Source organism: Dysidea avara, chromosome 8, assembly GCF_963678975.1.
Source record: "Dysidea avara chromosome 8, odDysAvar1.4, whole genome shotgun sequence".
Lineage (NCBI taxonomy): Eukaryota > Metazoa > Porifera > Demospongiae > Dictyoceratida > Dysideidae > Dysidea > Dysidea avara.
The window spans coordinates 37,091,564-37,118,118 of record NC_089279.1 but is presented as its reverse complement, the minus strand read 5'-3'; the positions used below and the strand labels follow the sequence as shown (position 1 = coordinate 37,118,118).

Sequence of the window (26,555 nt, the reverse complement as noted above, 5' to 3'; positions counted from 1 at the left end):
TGGCACAGTTATAAGATTTCAAAATCATAGTGTATGTTCTACCACAGGCAAACCTTAGTGAATTGGCTGATGGTTCCTTTCAATTATACCATTCTACAAAATTGTTATTCATTAATAAATCACATCAACTCATGCTCATGCCACTCAATGATTGCTGTATGTGGCTGAATACAGCTATTGAACAGTAACTAGAGTAGACCAAAAAGCTACATTTTGAGCTGTCATGTGAACAGCTACATATCTAGCTAATAAAACATCTATCCCATCCTGCATTGCTATTATAATTAGTTTCGTGGAGTATGAGCCTTATCACCTATCATCCCATGTGACGACTACTTCTGTAGTTCTTGTTATTCCAACTAATCTGTTGATGCCACACAAGTCACTTTTCTTACATCTCCTACAAGTTTGAAGCCAAAGAGCTGTTTTACATACCCAGGACATCCAATCATCAGTACAATAGCTAGGCCATAAATCCTCAGGATGTGGGCCATACAAGTTGCCCACATACCTTTAATTTGGGTCCTCCTAAGCAAATGCATAAATGTTTGAATAGTGAACATGCTCTGGCTTTAAGCAAAAATTTGGTTTTAACACAATTCACAGAAATTCATGTGATACACAAAACCTGTTAACAATACAAGTAGTTATCATCCCACCATACTTCTCTATGGAACCTGCATACCCACAAGATTAGTGCTATATTGATGGAGTGTACAATAGTCAGGAGTATTAGTTCAATCTTTATAACAGCTCAAAGTAATCTCAACAGAATTTCCATTAACTGGCCTTTTGACTGACCATTGTAAACAGTTCTAGCTGTCATCCCAACTAAGTGGATTATTCTAAAAATATCATCCAATAATATACAATTGATTTATTACAGCAATATTAGCAGCAGCTACTATTTAGTAAGTCTCCATATCCCCACCACCAGTGATAGTACTATGGCACACATGGTCAATGTACGATCTAATGATGACATCATAAATAATAACAGAGATCATGTGATGCGTATTATTTACTAGTAATGGAGCTTAGAATATCAGATTTCTGTGATGCGATCATCGTCTTGAGGTCAGCGACCTCTGTGCTAATTCTGTTCTGAGCGTCCTTGATCCTTTGTTGTAGTTCTCCATACTATAAGGGGGTGGGGTTGCTACTGCAAGTTAGCCACACCCATTTAACACCTCACCTCCTCTTTCACTCTGCTCCTTTCCAAGTTAATATCCAGACTCATCCCAGACCGGACCTTGTTTACTTCTTCCTGTAACCAAACGAGTTAGTAAAATAACTCGTGATAGTCACATTAAATACAGTGAACATCTCTAGGATGAAATATTACATTTGTTCTTTGTGAATAAAAGTGTTCGGATAAATGGTGTACAAGTTACTAATAGTATTTAATTTGGGAGCTGGACAGGTGTGCTTTGAATACAATTTAGGAGAGGTTCCTCCTATCAGTCCATCATTACCTTTAGCACTTCCATCAGTTTGTGGACCTCTGCATCCATCTTCTGCAGGGAGGGGGACATGGTTAGTGCTATAACATGTACGAAGGGGGTGTGGCTACTTACCTTAACATCAGATTTGATTCCAACTATCTCGGTTTTCTCCAGTAACAACTGATCCCTCCTATAATGACCAGCAACATATCATACAGTACAATAGTACTGTATAGTAGGGACCACAAAGGAGTAGGCATGGCCCATGAAAAAACATCACCCAAAAAACCAGCCTCACTTTTCCCTGATGACGGAGAAGCAGTATTGAAACTAAGCCCAAACAAGCCTTTAGATTGACCCGAAATGCTTTCAATAAGGAATTTTAAACAAAATTTATTTTAACGAAATTGAGTGACTGACTGACGCCTCCAGACAAGTGTAACTCAATAATGGCTAAGGCTATGGGCTTGATTTATTACTGTTTGACGTCATTTCGGCCTGAGAGGTGCCTCTACTAGTAGAGCTCCTAAGCCTTACAAAAAGTAGATTTTGTGCACTTTTTGATAAAAGCATGAAACTTGGTACATAGTTTGGATATATCATAAAGGTCATTTTAAGATCGGGAGCCACCTCAGATTTGACCTTTGTATCCAATTTTATACTTAAAAATTGACAGTTTTTCCTCTATTTCACTTATACATGACTCGAAACCCACAAAGGTGGTGCCAAATTAATGCTTTTACTCTAAAGAGCAAGTTAATGCTTACAGAAAGTCTGTAGCTTTTTCTATTCAAAAGTTACAGTTATTTATAAGATCATATTTCACCCGCCCACGCACATCATGCATGATAGTTGTATGTATACTACAGCGTTTTCACGTAGTTCTATTACATCCTGAGTAATTGTTGTACAGTTATATAGTGGACCCTGTCTTAGTTACCACCTGTCTTAGTAACCACCTGTGTAAAGAGACCACCTCTCCATACCAGGGACACTGGAACAGCAATTTCAAACAACTGTATTGCATGGTTAAAGCCTGCTTGTCTAATACAGCCGTTTGTCTATCTACCATACCACAACAAAATAACCCTGAGGTGATTACAGTAACTATGTATGGTATCAGGTTACATGATTTTGTTTAAGTAGTCTGGTTTACAACTGTATTAATTTTCAGGATAGGAAAACTATAATATGCAGTAGTATGCACCGATTAAATCCTGTAACAGATTAAGTGATATCAAGTATAGATAATCACTCTGTATAGTCTGCAGGAGAACAATACAGCATATATTTATTATTAATCCTACTGTTGTGCTATGAAAATAAAAAACAACAACCAAAGACTATATATGGCCATAATAATTAAAATTTTATATTGACATAGCTCCAAGGTAGTTTGCCTCTCCATATTTGTGAACGATGGTTGTTAATAAATCTGTACAGCAGGATATTCATATTTGAATGTTAAAAAGTAATACCCATTTGGTAATTATGTGGATATACTTTCATTTTTATTGTTGCCATTCAAATCTGTTATTATATCATATAGGCAGAATCAAAGGATGAACAGAATCATGTAAAAAGTGAATTTCATTATTATTATTATTCATAAAACTCTAGATTGTGTGGCCTAGCAAAATAATATTTTAAATTCAACCATATTCATTCATGATCACAATTACGTATCTTTTCACAAATTTGTCATCATTCACTTATGAAATTTGTGAAAATTTTCTTCCTTAATATTTTAAACCTATAAAGTAATAGACCTTTCTAACTCATGACTAGTTTCATTTTTGGCCTATATAGAGGTTAGCTATAATTACGTATCACCCAATGTTCCTTGACTTTACACATTGGAATACAAATTGAAATTATGGAACAGTATCACTGCGTACATGGCTGGACCAAAATGGCATAAGTAGATTTCTCAGTAAATAGATCAACCTTGACTGTGAAATATGTTATAAATCAAACGTACTTGTGAGTAGCTATTAGACCAACCAGCTATAAGGTATGGTTCAAATGTAATCAAATGTTGTACTTCTATGCTAGTACACCAATTCTACATAAAGCTCTTCCTAAGGTGATTTTATAGATACGTACATATTATTCCAAACTATCGACATAACTATCTTGACCTTAAGTGTACATACAAGTCTAAAGTAATAGCAAGAGTTAATAATAGTGGCCACTATTATTAACTCTTGGTAATAGGGATGCCATGCAAATAATCTCCTTTACACTTCCATAGGTTCCTTGTTACGACCATAGATTGTAGAGAAAGGGGATTGGAAACCGCATGTTCCATCCACGCCTACAGATCCAGTGTCACTTTCATGTTATTGCAAAGATATATAAGCCTATAATACAGAACTAATGTAGTTAACTTGTAAATCTTATTGCAAAATGTGCAAGTACAAGCCCAGTAGAGGGAGGACAAAATGTGCAATAAAACGTGAAACCCAAGTGAAATATTCTTTATTCACTTCTGCTCAAGTTCTATATACTACCCTATACTCAAGAAATAGTATTAAACAAGTCACTGCACAAGTTTCAGTCGAATCTGGGCTACTATGGGCCTTTGAGAGGGAGGACAAAACCTTGCGTTTCTGTAGTCGTGGATCAGAACACATACCAACTGTATTTCACTATATAATCTGTTACAACCTTAGCCTATACTCACTTGGTTAATAGAATTATTTAAAATTGGTCTCTACTGTGTATAATTTATATACTGTGCAACTGGGTTATCCCAACCCCTCCCCACTTCCTATATTGTACTCCTACTACCCTATATACATCCTTTGATAGTTCATGGGTCTGCTCCTAATACTCATGCCCAATTGAGGTGATTAGCTGCCAAATAGTATGATAATTGAATAACAACCTTCTTTCTTTTACAAATCAAAAGCATATGCGTGGGCGGCAGAAAAAAGGCATTTGTTATATTTATAAAATTTCTATAACTTTTGAATAGAGAAAGCTACAGACTTTCTGTAAGTATCAACTTGCTCTTTAGAGTAAAAGCATTAATTTGGCACCAAGTTGGTGGGTTTTGAGTCATGTATAAGTGAAATAGAGAAAAAACTGTCAATTTTCAAGTATAAAATTGGATACAAAGGTCAAACCTGAGGTGGCTCCCAATATTAAAATGACCTTTATGGTATATCCAAACTATGTACCAAGTTTCATACTTTTATTAAAAAGCGCACAAAGAAAGTGTTTAGGAGCTCTACTATTTGGCATACTGCAGTACGTACAATGCATTCTTCATGGACTAACCACTGTCCTCCCATTCATCTTTGCTGACAGTGAAAAGTGTTGATTTGATGGTAGCACACCTTTGTAACGGAAATCGTCCATGTTTTTCATAGTGGCTACTTTGATTGCAGAGGTGCTTTTCAAACAGTTCTTGATTTGTAATGTTGTGTAAAGGGTTGAACATAGCTGACAATGAAGCATAATGGATACTTCACTTTTCAGACAATAATTGATATAATTGGGAGGCGCGGTGCCATTTCTCTCTTTTGGCATGCAGAGGTGCTTTTCGAACAGTTCTTGATTTGTAATGTTGTGTAACGGGTTAAACAACAAAGTGTAATGGATATTTCACTTTTCAGACAATAACTGATATATCTGGGGCGCATGTCGCCATTTTTTTCTTTTGATGTGGTATGTGTGGGTTCGCCACTCAAAATAATTATTATATCCCTACTGTGCATTTCCGTTATGGTATCTTGGAGAACTGGCAACTAGTTAAAAAATAATCCTGTCGACCTTTGTTCGGTTTCTAACACTTGTACAACATGCTGACAAGTTTTCTATGCCTCTCCGATGATGTTGACCCAGCTACCCACAATCAATTAGGTCGACCACAGAAACTGTCAGTCATCATGTTGTTTGTCTGATAATTTGTTAGCTAAAGAAATAGTATTTTTAAAAATTGTTAATTCAAAAATGAAGTAGGATTCTATGCAATAAAAAGTAGTGAAACAAGAAATGAACAATGATATTACAGCATAGCTTAATGGGAAAGTCCCTACTTTGCAGTGGCAGATTTAGGGGGGGTTTCAAGGTTTCCACATAAACCCCTTTGAAAAATGATTATGCAAGTGTTGGTATTTTAATTAACTATTGCGGTGTGTGCCTATAATAAGCAACGTGCATGCTCAACACTCCATAAAGATAGACTTCATAAAATTTTTTCATACAAATTGTTGCCCAAATGCAGTCTCAGAGCATCAAAATTTCAAAAACTTCCTGGGGGGCATGCCCCCAGACCCCCCTAGCACAGGTAAGTGTGCTTCTTCGTACACTCATGCATACTGTAGATGGCAGAAGAGGGGTGCTGAGCACCACAAACTCAAAGCTGCATTGCACAAATAGTCACGTGAACTTCCAGAAACTTGTCAATCACGATCGAAATACTTTAATAGAGCAGTCACCCTAACACAACTCAAGCATGTATTAAATAAAATTTTTTGACTAACAGCTAAAACCACCAAAATTTCCTCCAAATTCAATCTCCTGACACCTAATATCAAAATTTTCCTGGGGGGTGGGGGGCAGACTCCCATAGAAGTAGCATGGTTCACATGCTTGGTATGCTTCACACACCTACTACTACCACCATAAATTTTGGGCACCCCCAACTGTAGCATCCTTCCGCCTCCTATGCAGTGGATATGTCCACCTTCTAAACTGGTATAAATTCCTAGATCTGCCACTGCTTTGGCATAATTGTTATAGCCAATGTTCTAAAGTAGGGACTTTCCCATCAAACTATGGTGTAATACCATCATTTATCTCTTGTTTCACTACTTTTTTATTGTATAGATCCCTACTTCATTTTTGAATTAACAATTTTTAAAAATACTAGTTTGTTTAGTTTCTTTTGTTGTAGCACAGCTAGTTACAGTGTAACTGGTGACTGTTCTATTAGAATATCTTACATGAGTTAGAGTGGCTGTTGTATTAGAGTCAGCCAGGGGTAAGCAGCTAGCTAGACCAGTAAGGGCTGGGGTGAGGTCATCTTGTTTACTGATAAGTAAATAGCTAAACAATTATGAGGTGCATGTGGTCTCCATACTCAATTGTTATTAGTTCATCTATATAGATCTTCATTTGATGGGCGTGGTTGCGAACCTATCACGAATGGGATCCGAATCGCAAAGTTGCAGATATCTTGCTAGTATATCTGTTCTATAGAAGTGCCGGGACTGAAGCACTTCTGAAATCCAGCTCTGACATAATTCTGTGGCGTCTAAATATGCTGCTGAAAGAAAGTGTTAATAAGGAAAATAATCAACTCAATATGGTTTCATTGGATAAAGAAGACAAGCAGCCTGATTGAAGATACAAGAAAAGACAAGGTGCAGAGGGCCCACACTGAACCCCAAAAGGCACATCCCACTGGTGAGTCCTTTTATTGTGGCATACAATAGTGGCCGTGTGCTGCTTCGTTTGGCCTCTAGCCTTGCGACTGTGGTCAGGCAGTGAAGCTAAAATTTGACCTTTTCAATTAAAAAAAATATCTATATCTGGCCACCTGTAAGTGTTTTATTATATTTAATGCTGTATTGTACATTATGTGGACTAGTACTATCAAGACTCCTGGTACTATTCTGTAAAAGTGGTTTTCTTAAATGGAAAATATAAATAAAAAATGTGACCAGATCTGCAAAGACCCCCCCCCCATATTATGGCACAAGGGTAAGACCCCGTATATTAGCCATTGGGTACAATTATTTGTGCAATTAATCCGTAAGATTTTAAAATGTTTTGTTCTTTGCGAAAAAAGGGTTTTACAATAAAAACCTGGATAGCATCTTATTCACCTACTCAAGAGGAGTTCAAAAGTCTTTGTGTCAACTTAAGGATACATGAGTTATGGGCATTTGCTTATATGTCATGTCAAAGTGATCGTATGCGATTGATGCTGATTTTGTTCTGTATATGTAGTGAAGAAAGATGATAGGAAAAACTTACCCAGTAATGGACTTCTCCATTCATGGCAAACACGATGGTGAAAGTTGCAACTTTGTACTTCATTGTGTTCATAAGTTACACATTACAGTAGCTAGCGCCTCATGTATCATAGCCAAGAGAAATGAAAGTGTAGTGAACACTCTGACATTAGTGTAACTTGCTGATATTTTGCTAATAAGAAGTTGAACCTTGAGTTGAACTCAGTGAACTGTCATGAAGGACAACTATACACAGTTACATCTGAAGTGGACCAGAATAAAGCAGTTATAAGGACACCATATTATATGAGTTATCTAAGTTAGCTAACTGCCAGAGAGCTGAGGTATAAAAATATGCAAGTCTAGCTACAGTAGCTGTGTTGTGGCACTGAAGTGATATGGATAATAGTAATGACCTGCTTGTATTGTACATGTAGAATTCTCTGACGAATAACAAAAAAAACCACTGTTTTTTGAAATTCACCTGGACTTTGAAATATGTACTTCTTGAAATTTAAAACCTTTGAAATTCAGACTTCGTTACTTCTGTGAAGTCCTTTTTTTTGCTTCAAAAATAAACCGTTATATGGTATGCTCCAGCAACATGAATGTTACATGTAACAGACAACATGGTGAACACATGTACCATGTATAGGGATAACATGAATGTTACATGTAACAGACAACATGATGAACACATGTACCATGTATAGGGATAACATGAATGTTACATGTAACAGACAACATGATGAACACATGTACCATGTATAGGGATAACATGAATGTTACATGTAACAGACAACATGGTGAACACATGTACCATGTATAGGGATAACATGAATGTTACATGTAACAGACAACATGGTGAACACATGTACCATGTATAGGGATAACATGAATGTTACATGTAACAAACAACATGGTGAACACATGTACCATGTATAGGGATAACATGGATGTTACATGTAACAGACAACATGATGAACACATGTACCATGTATAGGGATAACATGGATGTTACATGTAACAGACAACATGGTGAACACATGTACCATGTATAGGGATAACATGAATGTTACATGTAACAGACAACATGGTGAACACATGTACCATGTATAGGGATAACATGAATGTTACATGTAACAAACAACATGATGAACACATGTACCATGTATAGGGATAACATGAATGTTACATGTAACAGACAACATGGTGAACACATCTACCATGTATAGGGATAACAGGGATGTTACATGTAACAGACAACATGATGAACACATGTACCATGTATAGGGATAACATGGATGTTACATGTAACAGACAACATGATGAACACATGTACCATGTATAGGGATAACATGGATGTTACATGTAACAGACAACATGATGAACACATGTACCATGTATAGGGATAACATGGATGTTACATGTAACAGACAACATGGTGAACACATGTACCATGTATAGGGATAACATGAATGTTACATGTAACAGACAACATGGTGAACACATGTACCATGTATAGGGATAACATGAATGTTACATGTAACAGACAACATGATGAACACATGTACCATGTATAGGGATAACATGAATGTTACATGTAACAGACAACATGATGAACACATGTACCATGTATAGGGATAACATGAATGTTACATGTAACAGACAACATGATGAACACATGTACCATGTATAGGGATAACATGAATGTTACATGTAACAGACAACATGATGAACACATGTACCATGTATAGGGATAACATGAATGTTACATGTAACAGACAACATGATGAACACATGTACCATGTATAGGGATAACATGGATGTTACATGTAACAGACAACATGGTGAACACATGTACCATGTATAGGGATAACATGAATGTTACATGTAACAGACAACATGATGAACACATGTACCATGTATAGGGATAACATGAATGTTACATGTAACAGACAACATGGTGAACACATGTACCATGTATAGGGATAACATGAATGTTACATGTAACAGACAACATGGTGAACACATGTACCATGTATAGGGATAACATGAATGTTACATGTAACAAACAACATGATGAACACATGTACCATGTATAGGGATAACATGAATGTTACATGTAACAAACAACATGATGAACACATGTACCATGTATAGGGATAACATGAATGTTACATGTAACAGACAACATGATGAACACATGTACCATGTATAGGGATAACATGAATGTTACATGTAACAGACAACATGATGAACACATGTACCATGTATAGGGATAACATGAATGTTACATGTAACAGACAACATGGTGAACACATGTACCATGTATAGGGATAACATGAATGTTACATGTAACAGACAACATGATGAACACATGTACCATGTATAGGGATAACATGAATGTTACATGTAACAGACAACATGATGAACACATGTACCATGTATAGGGATAACATGAATGTTACTTGTGTGTACATTAACAACATGTTTAGGAGGTCATGTAAGTTAGTGGTATTGGGGGTAATCACACACTTCATGATGGCTTGTTATGTGAACACTGTACAACACACAAACCCATTAGTTTCATAGCAGTTGACGTCACTTTAACCTCCACAACAGAATATTAAATTGGGGAGTATTGTGTATCAGGGATCATGGAGGTTGGGGTCTTTTTGGCCTAAAAAATATCACCCAAACACCAGCTTCACAATACCATCCTCGCACCTTGCCAGTATTGGTTAGGTATAACCAAACCCAAAAGTAAGTATTACCCTAAATGCTACCAACAGATTGTTACGAAATTAAAAAAATATATATATATATATATTCAATGGAATTTCTACTGACTAACTGCCTGTCTCATGTCTTCAGGCAATTGATTAATTGATTTATTCACAACAATTGACGCACTGCTGTTCCTCTTTGTTGGAGTGATACAATCAAACAACAACAACAACAACAACAAACTAAACATACTGTACATATATGAACACAAAGCATGACAATCCACCACACACAGACAACATTGAATTACATAGATGACAAGAAAGTCTCTAATAAAGTGAAGTTCTTTAATGAATTTCACAAACGAGTAGCTTTGTACTGAAAAAAATATCCTTGAGTGAAACTTAAAATTACATCTGACCGGGTTGGCAATTTGTTTAGTGTTGTTGTAGCTAGTATTATTGCCAAATTGAATTAGAGGGAAAAGTGGAATCAAGTGAAGTGGTACTGATGAACTACAGTACAAACAGAGCTAAAATCGATTTCAACCGATGTAAATGATTAAGTGGTTGTATTTGTGTAGACAATAGATTAAACAAACAGCATGTAATAGCTAAGGCTATAGGTTTGATTTTTTCACTGTTCAATGTCGCTTCATCCCGAGAGGTGCCTTTTGGCATACCACAGTATCACATCATCAACTTACTGTACCTTTGTCCTCCTTTGTGTCCCATTTCTTTTTTGCTGACAGCTCAAGGTGTTGATTCACGGTAGTGTGATGTATGGCTTCCCTACATTTGTAAATGGGAACCTATCCGTATTTCTGTGGTGACTGGATTAATTGCAGAGGTGCTTCTAATAGTGTTCTTGTTTGTAACACTGTATAACAAGCTGAACATAACTGAAAGCAAAGTGTAATGACCACTTCACTTTCGAGTCAGTAATTGTTACCTGGGCAGGGGCGGATCCAGGGGGGGGGGGGGGGGGGGGGGCTCTGGGGGCTGAAGCCCCCCCCCCCCCCCCCCCCCCTTCATATTTAGGCTTTACTTGATCAATATGCTGAGTATTATAATGAAATTTCGTCTTAGCATAATTATATGATCACTAATAATACAAATACTCATAAAACCACCTTATAAACATATTTCCAAGGTATTATCAGTGGATTTATGCTAAAGTTAATGCAACAAGGACCCGGATCAGCATTGGAGGTATACAAGATCGAGCAGTCACCTAACTACTCTAATAGAGCAGTCAGCTAACTACTCTAATAGAACATTCACTGGAAGCATGTAGTTGGTTCTGTTATGGAATTTTTCCAAATCTGCCTGCACCTATACATACAATGAAGTGCATTGGTCTGTTTAAAGGGCTTCATTCATCTACTTGTGTAGTTAATATGTATGACAATACTTAATTCAGGTACACAATTTCCATTGAAAATGCTCTCAGATTCAATCTTGTATTGTTCAAATTTCAAAATTTTCCACTTTCAACATTATTATTCTAACATGCACCTATTCAGTGTTGTGCAATTGTGAGAGGGGTGCATCATGTACTTGGTTGCCTGTACCTACCCAAACTTTTCCATTAGCAAAATGCTTCAGAGAGCCATACCTATAATCTAAAGGCAGTATATAAAATATCTACAGGCAGAAAATATTATGAATTTTATGTGGAAATGTCTCCAAATTGCAGTATTTTAGCATCTATTTTTCAAATTTTTCCTGGGGGGGCATGCCCCCAGACCCCCCTAGTTCCAGCATGCTTTGCATGCTGGGAAGTGTGCTTCACACACCTCTACCCAAGAGATTAGTACCTTGAGTTAGCCCCCCCCTTTTATAAATCCTAGATCCGCCCCTGCTGGGGCATGCTTTCAGACGGGAACATTAACTCTGGTGTCATCCTTTCTTTTGATGTGGTATGTGTGGGTTCACCAGTCATATTAATGTTACAAAAAAGTAAACAAACAAGTACATCTGATGGAATTAGGGATTAACTGTCCACTAGTATATCTGCAGGTGTAGGCGACCTCCATTGTTTCCCTACTTTTTTCCCCATGATCAACTTAATACCAAGAGTTATTAACTCTTGTTAATACACATTGACTATTTCATGGTTAATTTTTCATGAAAGTTATCAAATTCATGATCAAAAAAGGCGTACAGGGTACAAACTAATGCTGACCTCACATTATCAATATCTCCCCTGATAGATATCTCCAGTTTATCCTATAAAGTAAAATAGCGGTAATAAGAATGTATCACATGGTACTATAGATGTTCACCTAACCCCTTAACAGTGGACTCACTTTGTAACACAGTGAAGCTGTTACACCAACTATCACACAGCTGGATGTGTATATTGATGATAACACATGTAACAGTTGTAATATGGGCATGAGGGTATACATATCAGGCAAAGCCCGAATGCCCCGTGTTACAGCTAATACGTAACACCTTTCAGGCTGATAGCCTGTACAGGGTGATCAAACACCCATACCAATACGAGTACAGCCACTGGATGTACTATATATGCATACCTAAAAATTTTGATTATGGGTCAGCAGCTAGTACGTTCTGGTTATGTTCGGTTACAATGAACGGACATATCCTAGAGATATCATGGAGAATTTTGGTTACATGAGTTTAGTGTTTTAATCATTTATAGAATACAGTGAAACCTGTGTATTAAGTGTCCTGATTATCAAGGTGTCCTGATTATCAAGGTGTCCTGATTATCAAGGTGTCCTGATTATCAAGGTGTCCTGATTATCAAGGTGTCCTGATTATCAAGGTGTCCTGATTATCAAGGTGTCCTGATTATCAAGGTGTCCTGATTATCAAGGTGTCCTGATTATCAAGGTGTCCTGATTATCAAGGCGTCCTGATTTTCCATGTCAGTTTACATGCTAAGGGATACTTTGGGACCATTATCAAGTGTCCTTATTTGCAAGTGTCCTGATTAGCAGGTTCCACTGTAATTACGGAGTTTACTAAAACTTAGGTAAGCTTGCTTGTAAAGTGGTTACTTCATGCAGTTCGGAAACATGCGGAAACGATTGGTGAATAAGGTACAGTACTAGTTCTCAATGTTTTTCAACTCGTAGGATAGCGAGGATAACAACATGCTCTCCGTTTGAGTGGTTTTTATGGTGAAATCCAAGTTGTGTATTCATATCAGTATTGATCGATTCCCACAATCGATTTGGTCTTAATGTCTATATAATTGCTGTCTAGATGTATCCCGGTTAGTTGGGCTACATACGAAATGTATCCTGAGTGGCTCCTTTGATCTGAGGTGTGAAAGTGTTACATGGGGTGTTGTTTTAGTAAAGGTATTTATTGTAGTGTTTATTACAGAAATATTTTCAAGAGTTCAAATGATCAAACCTCTATTCAACCATTCCCACTGTACAAGTTGTATTACACTTCCCCTTAACAATATGAACCATTTCGAGGGAGAAACATTTGCAATTTCCACAGAGTGGCTTGAAACTGCACCCTTTGAAACATGCAGCTCAGCTGAAATTTTGTTTACAGATCCTGAAGAAGTGAAACTTTCTCCCTCGAAACTTTAAACAACGAAATATCCTTGAAGATATCCTGTCATATGGTACCCCTATCATGTGATTCATAGCCTAACAATATTATTAATATCTGCTGACCCGGCACTTACCATTGTAGATTTCTTTACACATCCTCCCATCCCTGTGGCAACACTCTCTTGTATCACCATTAGCAACACCTCAACTAACTCCTCTGATTGGTCTAAACTGTATCCTAGCAACAGGTGAAGTTATACAAGGTTCAAATGATTGCTAATCACCTTTAGCTTGTAGTCTACACACCAACTGATGTGTGTTAAACGGAACTGGTTTGGTAATATCGGCCAGACTTGTGTCATCGTGACCCCTGTGGGGTGGTGGGTTTGTGTTACTGACTGTTTGATGAGGTTTACTGACGTCTGATTGTGTTATGTCATCTTGACCCCTACTGGGTGGGGTGCTGACTCCCTTTAGAGGAGAGATAGAGTCAGATATTTTCATATGAAGGATATCGTCCAGGGTGGGCGGTGCCTGTGTAGTGGTCTTGTATCTCAGTAATCTCCATGGGTCGATCACGTGATGGTTAGGTAAATATTTACACCTCACAGACAAAACACTGGTTGAAATACGTGTCAACCCGCTCATTTATAATAACGTCTTCTTAACGTCGCTCCTTTCTACCATCAATAATATACTAATATTCAGCAAGATATTAACACACTACGGAGTTGGGGTCACAGCGTTCTGCCTGACTGGTGTAACTTGCTTGGCTGGCAGGTACGAGAGTTGGTACGATGCGAGTGATGACGTAATGATCATCAAATTGAAAGTGTATTCTATAATATTAGTGGCGAGATTAGTGGTGCTGCTATGGAGGCCACTAAGCGAGTTGGTGATCGTTTAACTATTTTATATCCTAAAGTAGATGAGACTGATACGCCACTTCCTCGTGGCTGGAGCCCAAAAGACAAATTCGCCTACCTTGGACTAACACACAATAACTTGCGAGTACATTACAAGGGTAGGACGTGTATATACCTGTTGTGTTAATATGTTAGAATATTTAGGCAGTGGAAAGAACCACAAAGACGCTGCCTCAGTCAGAGCAGTCCATACGATACCAAGCACGTGCGGGATTTATTATTTTGAAGTTCACATCATTAGTAAAGGCAGGGACGGGTTAGTAGCTGTTGCTATGGGATATATTCTAATTGTAGCTCCCCTAGATACATTGGTATAGGGTTATGCACCAGTAATAGTAATCTGAACAAGCTGCCAGGATGGGAGAAACACTCATATGGTTACCATGCCGATGATGGTTGTATATTCAATGCCTCAGGCAGTGGGGATAATTATGGGCCAACCTTTACGACAGGAGATGTGGTAGGCTGTGGTTACAATATGGTGGACAGGACGATATTCTTTACAAAAAATGGGGTCAACCTTGGAACTGCCTTCACCCGTATATCTGTGAGTTGGTGATGTTATTTGGATCACATGATCCAGTTATTGCCTAGAGTAATATCCGACTGTGTCCTACCATTGGCCTGCAGACTCCTGGAGAATTGGTAGAGGCTAATTTTGGCACTAAACCATTTCTGTTTGATTTTGATGGCATGTTAAAGGTTTGTCTGTAATTACAATGTTATTGTGTACGCTTGATGACACTTATATAATCCAGACACCCTAAAGTACATACTAGACACCTTGATAATCTCATAATACTCCAGTTTTGTGTAATGATGGAAGACAATATTCCGAAACAGTATCAGTTGTGATCCAGTCATTCGCCTTGTCAGTTATAGCCAAGTCCCAAAGTGCCTTCAGTGTGACTCAAATAAGTTACTACAAAATAAAAAAATAAAAATCATTCAGTGGAATTGTCTGCTGACTGACTGACTGACTGACTGACTGACTGACTGATTCTTTCAGACAAGTGCAACTCAATATCAAGGCTATGGCTTGATTTTTTTCTTGTATGGTGTATGACCTCAGGCCTATAGTCTAGTATTAGCATTTAATCAGACCCAGGTATGTATTTTATGGTTTGTGATGAAGTGCATATTAATATGGAGAAGTGTATGAAAATTAAAAATATTATATTTGAGTATAAAAGCAGTGAAACAAGGGAGGTCATCCCCTTCTTCAGTCATGGCTATAGTCTGTACATGACTGAAGTAAGAATTAAATGTCCACTAGTACATCTGTAGGTGTAGGTGACTTGTTTCCTTGCATTTTATTTCTATGATCCCTACTATAACACCTGTTACCTTTCTTGTAATTTATGACTGGTTAACCAGTGTATACCACATCAAAGGAAAGAATTGACACCAGTCAGACATAAACAGTGCCCCTGCTATCAATTACTGGAAAGCATTGTAGCCGTTTTGCTTCGCTTTCAGCTTGTTCCATCCGTTATACAAAGAACAGTACAAAAGGTGCTTCTGTAATCAGTCTAATAACTATGGAAGTTGCATGATTAAATGTGTACCCTAACTATTGATCATGTGGATACAAACAGTCATTCTGTGTAGTTTTCTGGTATGTTCCACCTGTTACACAGCGTTACTAACAAAGATCAGTGAGTACATGATGCCTGCTTTGTAGCTGCCGAGGTTGGTGAAAAGACATGTCTCGACATTGAATAGTGAAGAAATCAAGCCCGTTGTAGCATTAACCCTTCGAAGCTGATAAGCCTATATTTAGGATTTGACGCATGCCTCAATACAAAAATAACTCTGCAAGTGTTAATGATAGAAAGATCCCACAACCACTACATTACTCATCATCAACTCCACGATAAAATGGCACCAAGCATCGATGTGATGGGGTGCATTCCTTCATCACACCACTTAGAAACAGCCTTCTTCATCTAATGTCCACCATGGCTATACAATGCCTTATTAAATGAGGAATATCTTTGCCATACTTGGTGCTATGACCTTAAACTAAGTGTCAGTATGATCCTCATGTGCTACAGAAAGTAATGATATACAATAGATCACGTGATCTTATAATGGACACTTGTACCATTAAAAATGCCATTATGTTCCAGCAATGAAAATTCAGTTAAATAAAAATGTATAATTTCATAGAAGCTTGTTTGGGAGACATAACCAAAAAAGTATTGTGAAGCTGGGTTTTAGGTGATATTTTTGGGGGGGCTAGAAAAGCCCAAACCTTGATAATCCCTAATATTACAGTACTGTATGACACATGTGACCGTCTCAGTGAAAACCCGTCTAGTTCGTACAAACATGTGTATTGACAAAAATGGAATTGGTGAAATTATGCGTTACAAAAAAAATTTACACAAGTTTTAATTGAGCCATTACTCAGGAAAAATAGTGTTAAATCGATTAAACCTATATACCATCTTATTCGCCTACTCATGGGAGTTTGAAAATCTTTGTTTCATTTCTGTAGCCCCATTGGTTTGCGTATCACGTGTGTTTGTTTATGATGCGGTGGACGTAGATGTAAACGTAATTGTCGCTGTTTCTTCAATAAAACTGCCTTCATGTGCCTGTGTGCAAATGACTGCAGGGCTAAAACTATATCTTGGCTGATCTGCCAATCCATGGTGAACACTGTAAGCCAAATTCCAACTTTGTAAACTAATCCAAACGGAAGTTATGGCTGTTAATGTAGCACCTGTAGTTATTTTTCGTATAGTTACTGTACAAATCAATTTCTTTGCTTTTCGTACTTTCTAGTGCTGTAATTCCAAAACTACTCACCATAATTGACTGAAATTTTGGTGAACCATTCCTTGGACTATGCTGATAATGCTGAGAAAATAAAAAGAAATTTGGAAGTTGTGTGAACTAGACAGGTGTTCACTGAGATGATCACATATACAGTATTATCCTACCCTAGTGTGTTAGTGGTACAGTAGGACTTGTTATTAGTGACCACCTGTATAATAAGACCATCCTACTAACCTTTTTGTGATACACTAATCCACCTGTATAATGTAGCCACCTGTTTATTAATACCAAAAGGATTGCCTACTAATGGTATGGTACTCACTGCTGTAGTGTAACAATGATGACTGTTCTATTAGAGTAACATTACTATGATGGTTGTAATAGGAACAACAGTGGCAGAGTCGGCAAGCAGTTGAGAAGTTTGTTGTCAGTGGCAATCAGGGGGTGTGGCAGACCAGCCTGCATAAGTGAGCAGTACACAGTTACCATGGTGACGGTGTTATGGTGTTCACTAAATAGGATGGTACTAGACTACATGGTTCATTATGGTTACTGTAATAGTGCTCAGGTGTTTGCTGGTACTACTGATCAACAGGTTGATGAAGAGGTGGCATCTATTAGAAACAGACAAAGTGAGTGTAATAGGAAATGTATGAGCTAGAGGGTGAAATCATCATTAGTAGCAATATCATTCTTTGTATTTGATGACGTATTTTAGTAAAGCTTTGCTCATTTTCCTAACCTTTCTTAGTGCATGACAAATTTATCTTACACTTTACAGATAAATGAAGTTCCTTTAAATACTCTAATAGAACAGTCAGGTAGAGCTGACTGTATGTTCCAACCTGTTGTGTGGTCACTACTATATGATGTATTGTGAAGCCATGTAATATTTTGTGAGATCATTATGTAATGATCCATGTTACTTCATATTGTAAACATGTAGAACAAGTACTTATGGGAGATTGGGAGATGCCAAGCCTTTTGTAGGAATTAGGGAGGTGTTATCAACACTATTGCAGAGCAGTGAAGTAATATGGGCCATAGAAGAAACTTTAAATGATTAGATGAACCTCAGTACATGAGAGAATAGTCTTACAACCTGCCGTGATTGTTACTCTGTAAAATGAATAAACAAGCAGAATTAGTTACTGCTATAGTCTATTCACCTGAGCCTTCTTTCTTGTTCAGGCCAGCTGCCCAAACATTTAAGTAGTACTGTGAAGCCCTTTAAACACAGACAAGAACAAGTGAGTTATGAGGCTTTAAAAATATCCCATACATTTAGTATGGATGATTGAGGTGCAAACCTGTTTACAACATGAAAACATGACTTGTTCCAGTACAAAGCTATTGGGAGTGAACACATGTTCACCTCTTTGATATTACTGTATTTGGCGGGGGCTCAGGACATACCACTGCACAGCAACTAGACAGGTTGAAACTACAGCAGTGTTAGGCTTTGCTTCAAACTGCTTTTGCTGAACAAAAGTATCACACCTTATAAATTGCTCTTGTCACCATATTAAATATTTCACCACTCAAAGCTAGCTCACCTGGCTTATAATCATTGTACAAGAGAAACAAAGCTGAATACCATTTTAGTAGCAGATGTGTTTTGTTCTGATTACATTATAGCGATGCATGTATAGCTACACTATTTAATAATTTGTAATGTTCTTGGTTTGTGTTGCTATGGTAACCACAAACCTTTTTGATAATTGATGCTGCTAATTTGATTGTTTTTACAATAATTAGTTGAAACCTCATCATACAGTTAGTATATCCAGGGTGTCTGTCTGATGCAGTTTTAGCTGGAACACTTTCAGCTTTATAATTTTACAAAAGCTAACAGTACTCTAATAGTCATGTAGTACAGTCAGCTACAAGTAATGTAAGTTATGGTAAGATCTGGTGAGGTTTTTATTGCATCATTCTAACACTGACTCCAAGGATGTTTATACTTCGAAGGTGCTAGTTTGGAGTGTCTTGCTGTTTTAGAAAATGGTCTGCCAGCAGTGAAAAGGACGTCGTAGCTATGCCTCGTGCCATTGCTAGTGATGGTGTCGTGCACAAGGCTGCATGGGAAGGCTAATTTACTTTCCTCTCAAGGCTTAGTCGCTGAAACAGCACTTTTATTGGTGATACACACTGCTGTCAACAAGAATTGCATCAGTTTTAGTAAGAGAAATCTGCAAAAAAATTAGCGACAGTAGGTCGTACTGTGATTGGTGTAGTTACCAGATGCTTGACTAGACGCTGGAGTATCCTCGCAACTATTCAAGGCCGGCAAGTCTATATCACGAGGCAGAATCAATGGATTGGCATCACCGTGCCTCATGTAAACAAAGTGAAAGTGGACAAAGACAGCTAGTGAAATAACTGTAGAATGGCACTGGCTTGTCTTGTCACACGGCAAGTACCAGCAATGCAGCCCATTTTCTAGTAAAGTAAGACACCGATAGCTACTTGCCTTGGCACTCCAGTTAACCCTTTGGCACCGGAATAGGGTGGTGAAGGACATGCTGGATTGGTTGTGCTATTGTTTTGTTGACAACATTTCAGTGGTTAACAATATATTCTTGGTGTGAATAACTAATTAACTAATGTGGTGGAGTCTCTTCGTGGATAAGAAACTTCTATTTTAATAAACTTCAGAGCATTGCTAACATACCATTTTCTAATATGTAAACCATCCTCCAACTTGTATTGTAACTTTATATCAGAGAACATTATAGAGCTAAACTTTCATTGCTGAGGGGCATGTCCCCTTCTAGGTACATGACAGACAAGTGTGCATTTTAGAGGAACCAATTTTCATGTCTTCGTACTTCAATAATGGCTTACTATTTTTCCTATTAAATATTCCTCGGGCTGGGGCATCTACCAACCAAATTTGAGCTAAATCGGTAAAGCTGTCTTTGAGGTTCATGTCTTCAGTTTTCCTTCATCTTCCGTTAAATTTTCTTCGTACTACTTTTTTGAATTGCCATAACAAGCCTTATTGGATTATTTTTGGAGGGTATAATTAGCATATTTATCTTCCAATTTGTGAATGGATTGATACAAAGTTAAGAGTGATTTTTCAAAAATTGCAAGTGTGATTTTGTCACACCTGTTGGGTAAATTATTGACAGAAACAACTTAATAATTGTTATGCAGACAGGCTGACCATCGTAACATGGACCTTTTGTGATTTGAGAGTATTAGCTAAAAGGAATATAAAGCAAACCCAAACTGTGAAACAGGCATTGAGATGCTCTAATAGAACAGTCACAGAAAAGTAAAAAATAAATAAATAAAAGGAAAAAAGAACACTGACAAGAATAATGCAGGGACCTCACACCTAAGGGACCTCACACCTCAGGATCAAAATAGCGTCAACACTACCTGGGATTCTGTCGTCATGTGACCACTGCAATATAGAGTAGTTATATGATATTCAACAACAAAATACTTCCGAAGGTGATTAGTGTGACCAAACGCATACTGGCAGCCCAGCGCATGCTATTGTATACCCAGGTGCACATCCTGCGAAAGCCAGCTGTGGGGCATCACCTGACTAATAATAAAAACACATGTACAAATGTCACTAGTTCATCTGGTCAGTACCTATAGGATAGATACACTAATTCATCTGGTCAGTACCTATAGGATAGATACACTAGTTCATCTGGTCAGTACTTATAGGATAGATACACTAGTTCATCTGGTCAGTACCTATAGGATAGATACACTAATTCATCTGGTCAGTACCTATAGGATAGATACACTAGTTCATCTGGTCAGTACCTATAGGATAGATACACTAGTTCATCTGGTCAGTACCTATAGGATAGATACACTAGTTCATCTGGGCAGTACCTATAGGATAGATATAAGACAAATACAAAAAGAAATGATATCTAAATCAGCCAAGCTGTGAAAAGGGCGTGGCAAAAAGTAAACTAGTATGAAAGAGATGTGATATCAAAGGTGGTGGCCAAGAAATGTAATTATATTAATTTGTAATGTTACAAAGTAGCAACTATTGCTTGGCCTCCACTTTTTGTTTCTACACTAGGAAACTACAAAAAGTAGACAAATTTGATGACGCAAATTAATTCAATTAGCCATTGATGATTTTGTAATTTTTGATTCATGAAGTGAGCAATTGTCTACTTTTCTTTTTGTCCAATTTCTTGTTGTATGCTAATACAGGATAGATATTAACAATCAACATACATAGCTGACTACAATGTCACTATATCATACTGTTGCACCAAACTATAGGAATACAGCAGCTGGTACTAGCTGGTCAGATCTCAGAGGCACTACGGCTAGTCCACTCCTCTTATCCCGGACTATTGGAGGAACACAAAGAATTATTATTCAGATTAAAGTGTAGACAATTTGTGGAGATGCTAGTAGGCAATGATACTAAGGAACTTTATGAACAGACTACCAGTCCTCTGCAACAGACAAGTCCCTTGCAGCAGACCAGTCCCACCCTCCAGAGCCCCACCCCTCCATTGCTGCAAAGCCCCAGGCTGAGTGGGTCATCCCATAGTGTAGCATCTAATGGAACTGTGGCTTCTAATGGTTTGGTGCATACTAATGGAGTCCAGTCTGATGACAGTGAAGATGACGACAACACAATGGATGTTGAGCAATCCTCGCCACATGATAATAGTAGTAGTAGTTCAGGTGAGTATACTAGAGTATACTGGTGTAGTATACTAGAGTATCCTATCATTACAGAGGTGGCTAGTAATCTACCCTTAGGAGGTAACAAGTTAGCTATAGAACGTCTACTAGTGTTTGGAAGAGAAGTTCAGAAGTTGTTTAATGAACTTTGTGAAGATGGAGTGTCTGACAGAGAAGAACTAAAGGCTATGTTACAGGTTGTGTGTGTGCTTGTGTTGTGTGTGTTGAGTGTGCGTGTTGTGTGTGTGTGTTGAGTGTGCGTGTTGTGTGTGTGTTGTTGTTTGTGTGTGTGTGTAGGAGCAGATTTTGGTGAATTTCAGACTTTATATTTAACAAAACAATTAGGAGAATTTTAGTTTGACCAAATGATGCCCTCACCAAATACAGCTTGATCATTGATCTGTCAGCTTGATCATTGATTTGTTATCCTGATCATTGACCTGTCAGCATGATCATTGATTGTACAGCATAATTGTTAATCATACAGCTTGATCATTGACAATATGGCATGGTCATTGACCTAGGGATCTGTGTATGGTTGAGACTATTGTAGAGATTAAATGTCTGCTCTGAAGACATTTATGGGCCTTCAATACTGTTGAAGGAAAAGTGAAGCTGTTTTGTTTTTTGACCAGAAAAGCCCAACCTCCATGACCCCAGAGGAGGTTGGCAGCACTTTTAGTGCCACTTTAAAATATTACCTTAATCGCTTATTTCGGCTTGAAATTTCACGTGAGCCTCAACAGTCGTAATACAAGAGTAGTGAATGGTGAGGGTGACAAGGGGTTGTTTGATATATGGATTGCTCTTCTTATATGCATTAAGGTATAGTGAAGTTTGTTTTTGTAAAAAAATCATAGATTTTGAGATGAAAATTATATAACTCCATTTGACACGTATCCTCTAGTACTAACTGGGTATATATATATCTTACGATGATGTCACACTTTGTTACATATTCCACACATTTTATTTCATCCCATCAACTTTTACATAATTAATTTCTAAAGGTGCTTAATTGCTGCTGACCTCCTCTGCCATGATGTACAATACTATTATTAAATAGTGATGGACCAGGTGCAAGGGCGGAGGAAGTAGTTGATGTGAGAGGGGGACTGGGCTGACCCAGACTTAGTCTCTGGTTTTGGTATGGTGAGAGGTGAGACCAAAAAAAAAAAAAAAAAAAAAAAGATCACAACCAGCTGACAATAGCTACCCACCTCATCAGCTACACATTCATAGCTGATAAAGTACATAAAATCCTTACATAGCTCGCTACACACTGCTCTAATACTGTGACTGCTTTATTAGAGTGACTGCTCTATTAGAGTCTCTCGATCTTGATCAGGGTTTTCAGCCCCACTCCAAGAAGGATAACTTCGGCATAATATCATTCTGACGGGGGGCTAAGCCCCCCCTCATCCAACCGAGGGGGGGGGGGGGGCTTTAGCCCCCCAGCCCCCCCCCCCCCCCACCTATGACCAGGTGTGTAGTTTACACTACAACTTCTGATAGGTGACATAAAGGATTGTTGACTACACAAATTAGAACAATTATTATCACAAGTTTACAATTCTTCTAGAGTGCTAGTGGCGTAGCCAGCCCTTCAAGGATGGACAGGAACACTTACCCATACATTTCAGCTGTGCAACTAACTAGCACGAAATGCTAGTCCATCCTTAGTGGTCTCTACATACATTTGCTTAAAATGAGTGGCGCTTTTGAATGCCCATGCTAAAGGGTATATATAAATATATATATTTAACAGTTATATCATGGCCACGAGGGTTAAAAAAAAAAAACTGTCTTAAAGTTATGCACTATGTTGCTGTTCTCTCTAAAGAGTTATTAGAGACTTTTATACTAGTACTGGTCAGTTCCAAAATTGGAGGGAAATCTATTCTGGGACACCTCACTAATAAGGGCATTACAGATTGGACCAGTGTATTTGGGGTTCTGTTCTTATATAGTACTGTTTTGATCACATGATCTTCTTACAGGACACCTTCAGTCTGTTAGGCTACACACAACCACAGTCTAGTCCAGTGAGTCACTTATTGGATACTAGGGGACGAGAGGTTGTCTGTACGGCACTAAATTCTGCCATATTAGGTAAGGTGTGCACCATTTAGAGATAGTATTAACTTATATCACTTGTAGCATCAAAGAACCTTCAAAGACAGTCATCCATCGAGTATGCCTTAGGGCATTGTGATAAATTGTTAAGTTTAGCTGGACAACAACGTATCGGAGCAGCTGTATTTACCGGTGTAGATGACATATTAACAGAACACCAACAATTATAACATCATAACACAACAATTATTGCCATTATATCAATCAGAAGTAAAGTGTTCTTGGTTGGGCTCGGGGAGTTTGTTAAGGTCTGTAAAGCTAATCACCTGATCATCGATGTGTGTGGCAGCCGACCCCACTGCAGGTTGATATTGTTGTAGTAATATTCTCTTGTAGTCTGAGATCAAATGACTGGGGTCACTATGAGCTATCTGATCAACTTCCTTCAACACATCACTACACTGAACTATTGTCTTCTTGTGTCTTCTCCACAAGCAGTAGAACTGGTGTAGACTAGCTGCAAAATATTCATTAGTAACGTTGAACACCTCACGACGATGGTTACACAATTTAGCTAATGTCTCATCTCTCAATGATGCCATTGTTTGTTGCGTGATGTTAATTGCAAGTGCACAGAGTGGGAATTGTTGGCTACTGTCCTGGGACAACTTGTAAATGCTTACCATCATGTTGATTGTGTCAGAACTACTGAGGGTGTACAATAAATGGAATAATGACAAGAAGCCAGTACCACGCAGGTCAGTTGCAGGATCACTTTGCTGGAACCCAATATCCTCCCAGTGTTTACCATAACGGGGACAATCAAAAGTGGCCCCAGTTAATCGTCGATATATTGTTTGTAAGACCCTGAAATGCAGGGGGTTACCATCGTCATAAGAACACTTGGCAATGGTAAAAAACAAGTCTCTCTCATAATGTAATGACTTCCGTAACTTGGTCCCAAATACTTTATGACTGACAGCCTTTACACCACCTCGATGAAGGGTGGGTTGAATGGTCTTACGTTGTTGCTCCAGGTTAGCTGTCTGGAAGTGTTGTTGCAGCTCTGCATAAGTGACAAAATGGAAGGTGGGGCTTGAGGGCTGCTGACTAGCTGGTTGGATACTGGTACGCTGCTCCCAATCAGAAACAGCTTCAAGGTATTGTTGATTAGGGGCTGGCTTTGTAGAGGGCAGGATGGATAGAGCATATTTCTGAAGGCCAAGATAAGCTTCTTTAGGTAATATGACATCAGGATTAATCCTCTTAACAACATCCACATCACTAGAATGTTCTGGTAATATAAACTGGACACCATCTTGATCAGACTCCTCTCTCAAGGCATCAGGGTGCATCACAACAAAATGGCCACCAATCTCTTTCTCCCTCAACTGCACAGCTCCAGACAAGTTCACACTGATGATGACACATGGACAATTCCTCTGCCTTGCATGATGTATGGCACTAGCTGTGGTACCATATATGTCACTCTTGACGTCAGACCCCTGAGGCTTCTCCACCACACTGGCTGAGTGTAGTGAAGTGAATATGCTCTTGTTAGGGTCAGCCATTAGTTCTGTGTATTCTAATATTTCCCCACTATCAATAAGTCTTGTCATCTCACGGTGACCAGTGAAGTGATAGTCGCGACCCTCCACCTCAAAATCCTTCTTCTTTCTTGTAGTATGGGATACGACCCTCACAAAATTGGCTGGAAATTCACTTACTAATTTCTTGATCATTGTCAATGTGTCCAAGGTGCCACAGACTACCAGAGTGATGCATTTTGTCTGGCTGGACAATAATGTTTGTAAGGGGGAGGGGCTGGTCCTCTGCACAGAGCTGGATGGCGAAGGGATTTCCCCGTCGCGTCCTGCAGCAGGTGTAGCAAAGGTTCCTTTATTCACGTCCGCTATGGCTTCATCACTTGTCCTTAAGGTGGGCGTGTCCACACTTCGCAAAGACCTCTCTTCTGGCGTCACGTGGTTGGTCCGATTGCTATAATCAAAATCAAATTCATCATTGTCTTGGTCAATTTCGCCACGTCCCTCTTCCATCGCTGCCTTGTACGTCTTTTCTGCCTCATCCTCCATCGTGACACGGTTTACGGTTATTTTTGGATATTACTATTGGTTCACGTGATAATGGAAGAAGTAGCAAGATTGTTTGCTGCAGGTGATTACTATGAAGTAGTGGATCACGAGTCCTCCAGGAGACTACTCGCCTTACCGTGGAAGAGTACAGCAGACGATAAAGAAGGTGAGATCACGTGACATGTATAGTCTACCATGCATGTGGAATAACCTTTACACACGTTTGCACCCTTTGTAGTACCCAATATGGTCTGACCATGCTGTCTTGTGTAGCCAATCTGAGAAATCAATGTTTAAGC

The 26,555-nt window shown here is 38.4% G+C and overlaps 4 protein-coding genes across 7 annotated transcripts in view; 2 read left to right on the top strand and 2 right to left on the bottom strand.

Moving 5' to 3' along the window:
- Positions 1-840: 840 nt before the first annotated feature.
- LOC136263516 (coiled-coil domain-containing protein 90B, mitochondrial-like) lies at positions 841-14,529 on the bottom strand. Its single transcript, XM_066058112.1, has 8 exons — positions 13,973-14,529; positions 13,823-13,926; positions 12,332-12,375; positions 1,578-1,635; positions 1,476-1,517; positions 1,196-1,267; positions 1,026-1,140; positions 841-972 (listed from the first exon to the last, which is right to left on the bottom strand). Exons 1-8 carry the CDS (start codon positions 14,334-14,336, stop codon positions 905-907), a joined length of 867 nt encoding a protein of 288 aa, XP_065914184.1. The 5' UTR covers positions 14,337-14,529; the 3' UTR covers positions 841-904.
- Positions 14,329-24,438, top strand: LOC136263515 (ran-binding protein 10-like). The gene is made up of 10 exons (XM_066058111.1): positions 14,329-14,712; positions 14,759-14,870; positions 14,918-15,161; positions 15,209-15,316; positions 17,786-17,868; positions 17,921-18,033; positions 21,674-22,087; positions 22,142-22,284; positions 24,088-24,199; positions 24,248-24,438. Exons 1-10 carry the CDS (start codon positions 14,562-14,564, stop codon positions 24,391-24,393), a joined length of 1,626 nt encoding a protein of 541 aa, XP_065914183.1. The 5' UTR covers positions 14,329-14,561; the 3' UTR covers positions 24,394-24,438.
- LOC136263514 (ELMO domain-containing protein 3-like) lies at positions 24,296-26,309 on the bottom strand. The gene has a single exon (XM_066058110.1). It carries the CDS (start codon positions 26,254-26,256, stop codon positions 24,424-24,426), a length of 1,833 nt encoding a protein of 610 aa, XP_065914182.1. The 5' UTR covers positions 26,257-26,309; the 3' UTR covers positions 24,296-24,423.
- The window catches only part of LOC136263513 (tetratricopeptide repeat protein 27-like), a 16,970-nt gene continuing 16,612 nt past the window's right edge, over positions 26,198-26,555 (top strand). The window contains exon 1 of one of the 4 annotated variants that reach the window (XR_010704673.1): positions 26,198-26,422. Coding sequence is in view for 3 of the 4 variants with exons in the window: in XM_066058107.1 (XP_065914179.1) it covers positions 26,308-26,422 (115 nt within the window). In the remaining variant the exon portion in view is untranslated. The remainder of the gene's footprint in view (positions 26,423-26,555) is intronic. The other 3 variants (XM_066058107.1, XM_066058106.1, XM_066058109.1) reach the window with 3 other exon arrangements.

Coding starts and splice junctions, on each gene's coding strand:
- LOC136263515 (XM_066058111.1), top strand. CDS start 14,562: ATGGAGGCCACTAAGCGAGTTGGTGATCGTTTAACTATTTTATATCCT. Junction 22,285..24,087: donor AACTAAAGGCTATGTTACAG/GTTGTGTGTGTG, acceptor ATCTTCTTACAG/GACACCTTCAGTCTGTTAGG. Junction 24,200..24,247: donor ACTAAATTCTGCCATATTAG/GTAAGGTGTGCA, acceptor TATCACTTGTAG/CATCAAAGAACCTTCAAAGA.
- LOC136263514 (XM_066058110.1), bottom strand. CDS start 26,256: ATGGAGGATGAGGCAGAAAAGACGTACAAGGCAGCGATGGAAGAGGGA.
- LOC136263516 (XM_066058112.1), bottom strand. CDS start 14,336: ATGAGCGGGTTGACACGTATTTCAACCAGTGTTTTGTCTGTGAGGTGT. Junction 13,927..13,972: donor GTGTAGACTACAAGCTAAAG/GTGATTAGCAAT, acceptor ACCTGTTGCTAG/GATACAGTTTAGACCAATCA. Junction 1,268..1,475: donor AACTGATGGAAGTGCTAAAG/GTAATGATGGAC, acceptor GTTTGGTTACAG/GAAGAAGTAAACAAGGTCCG.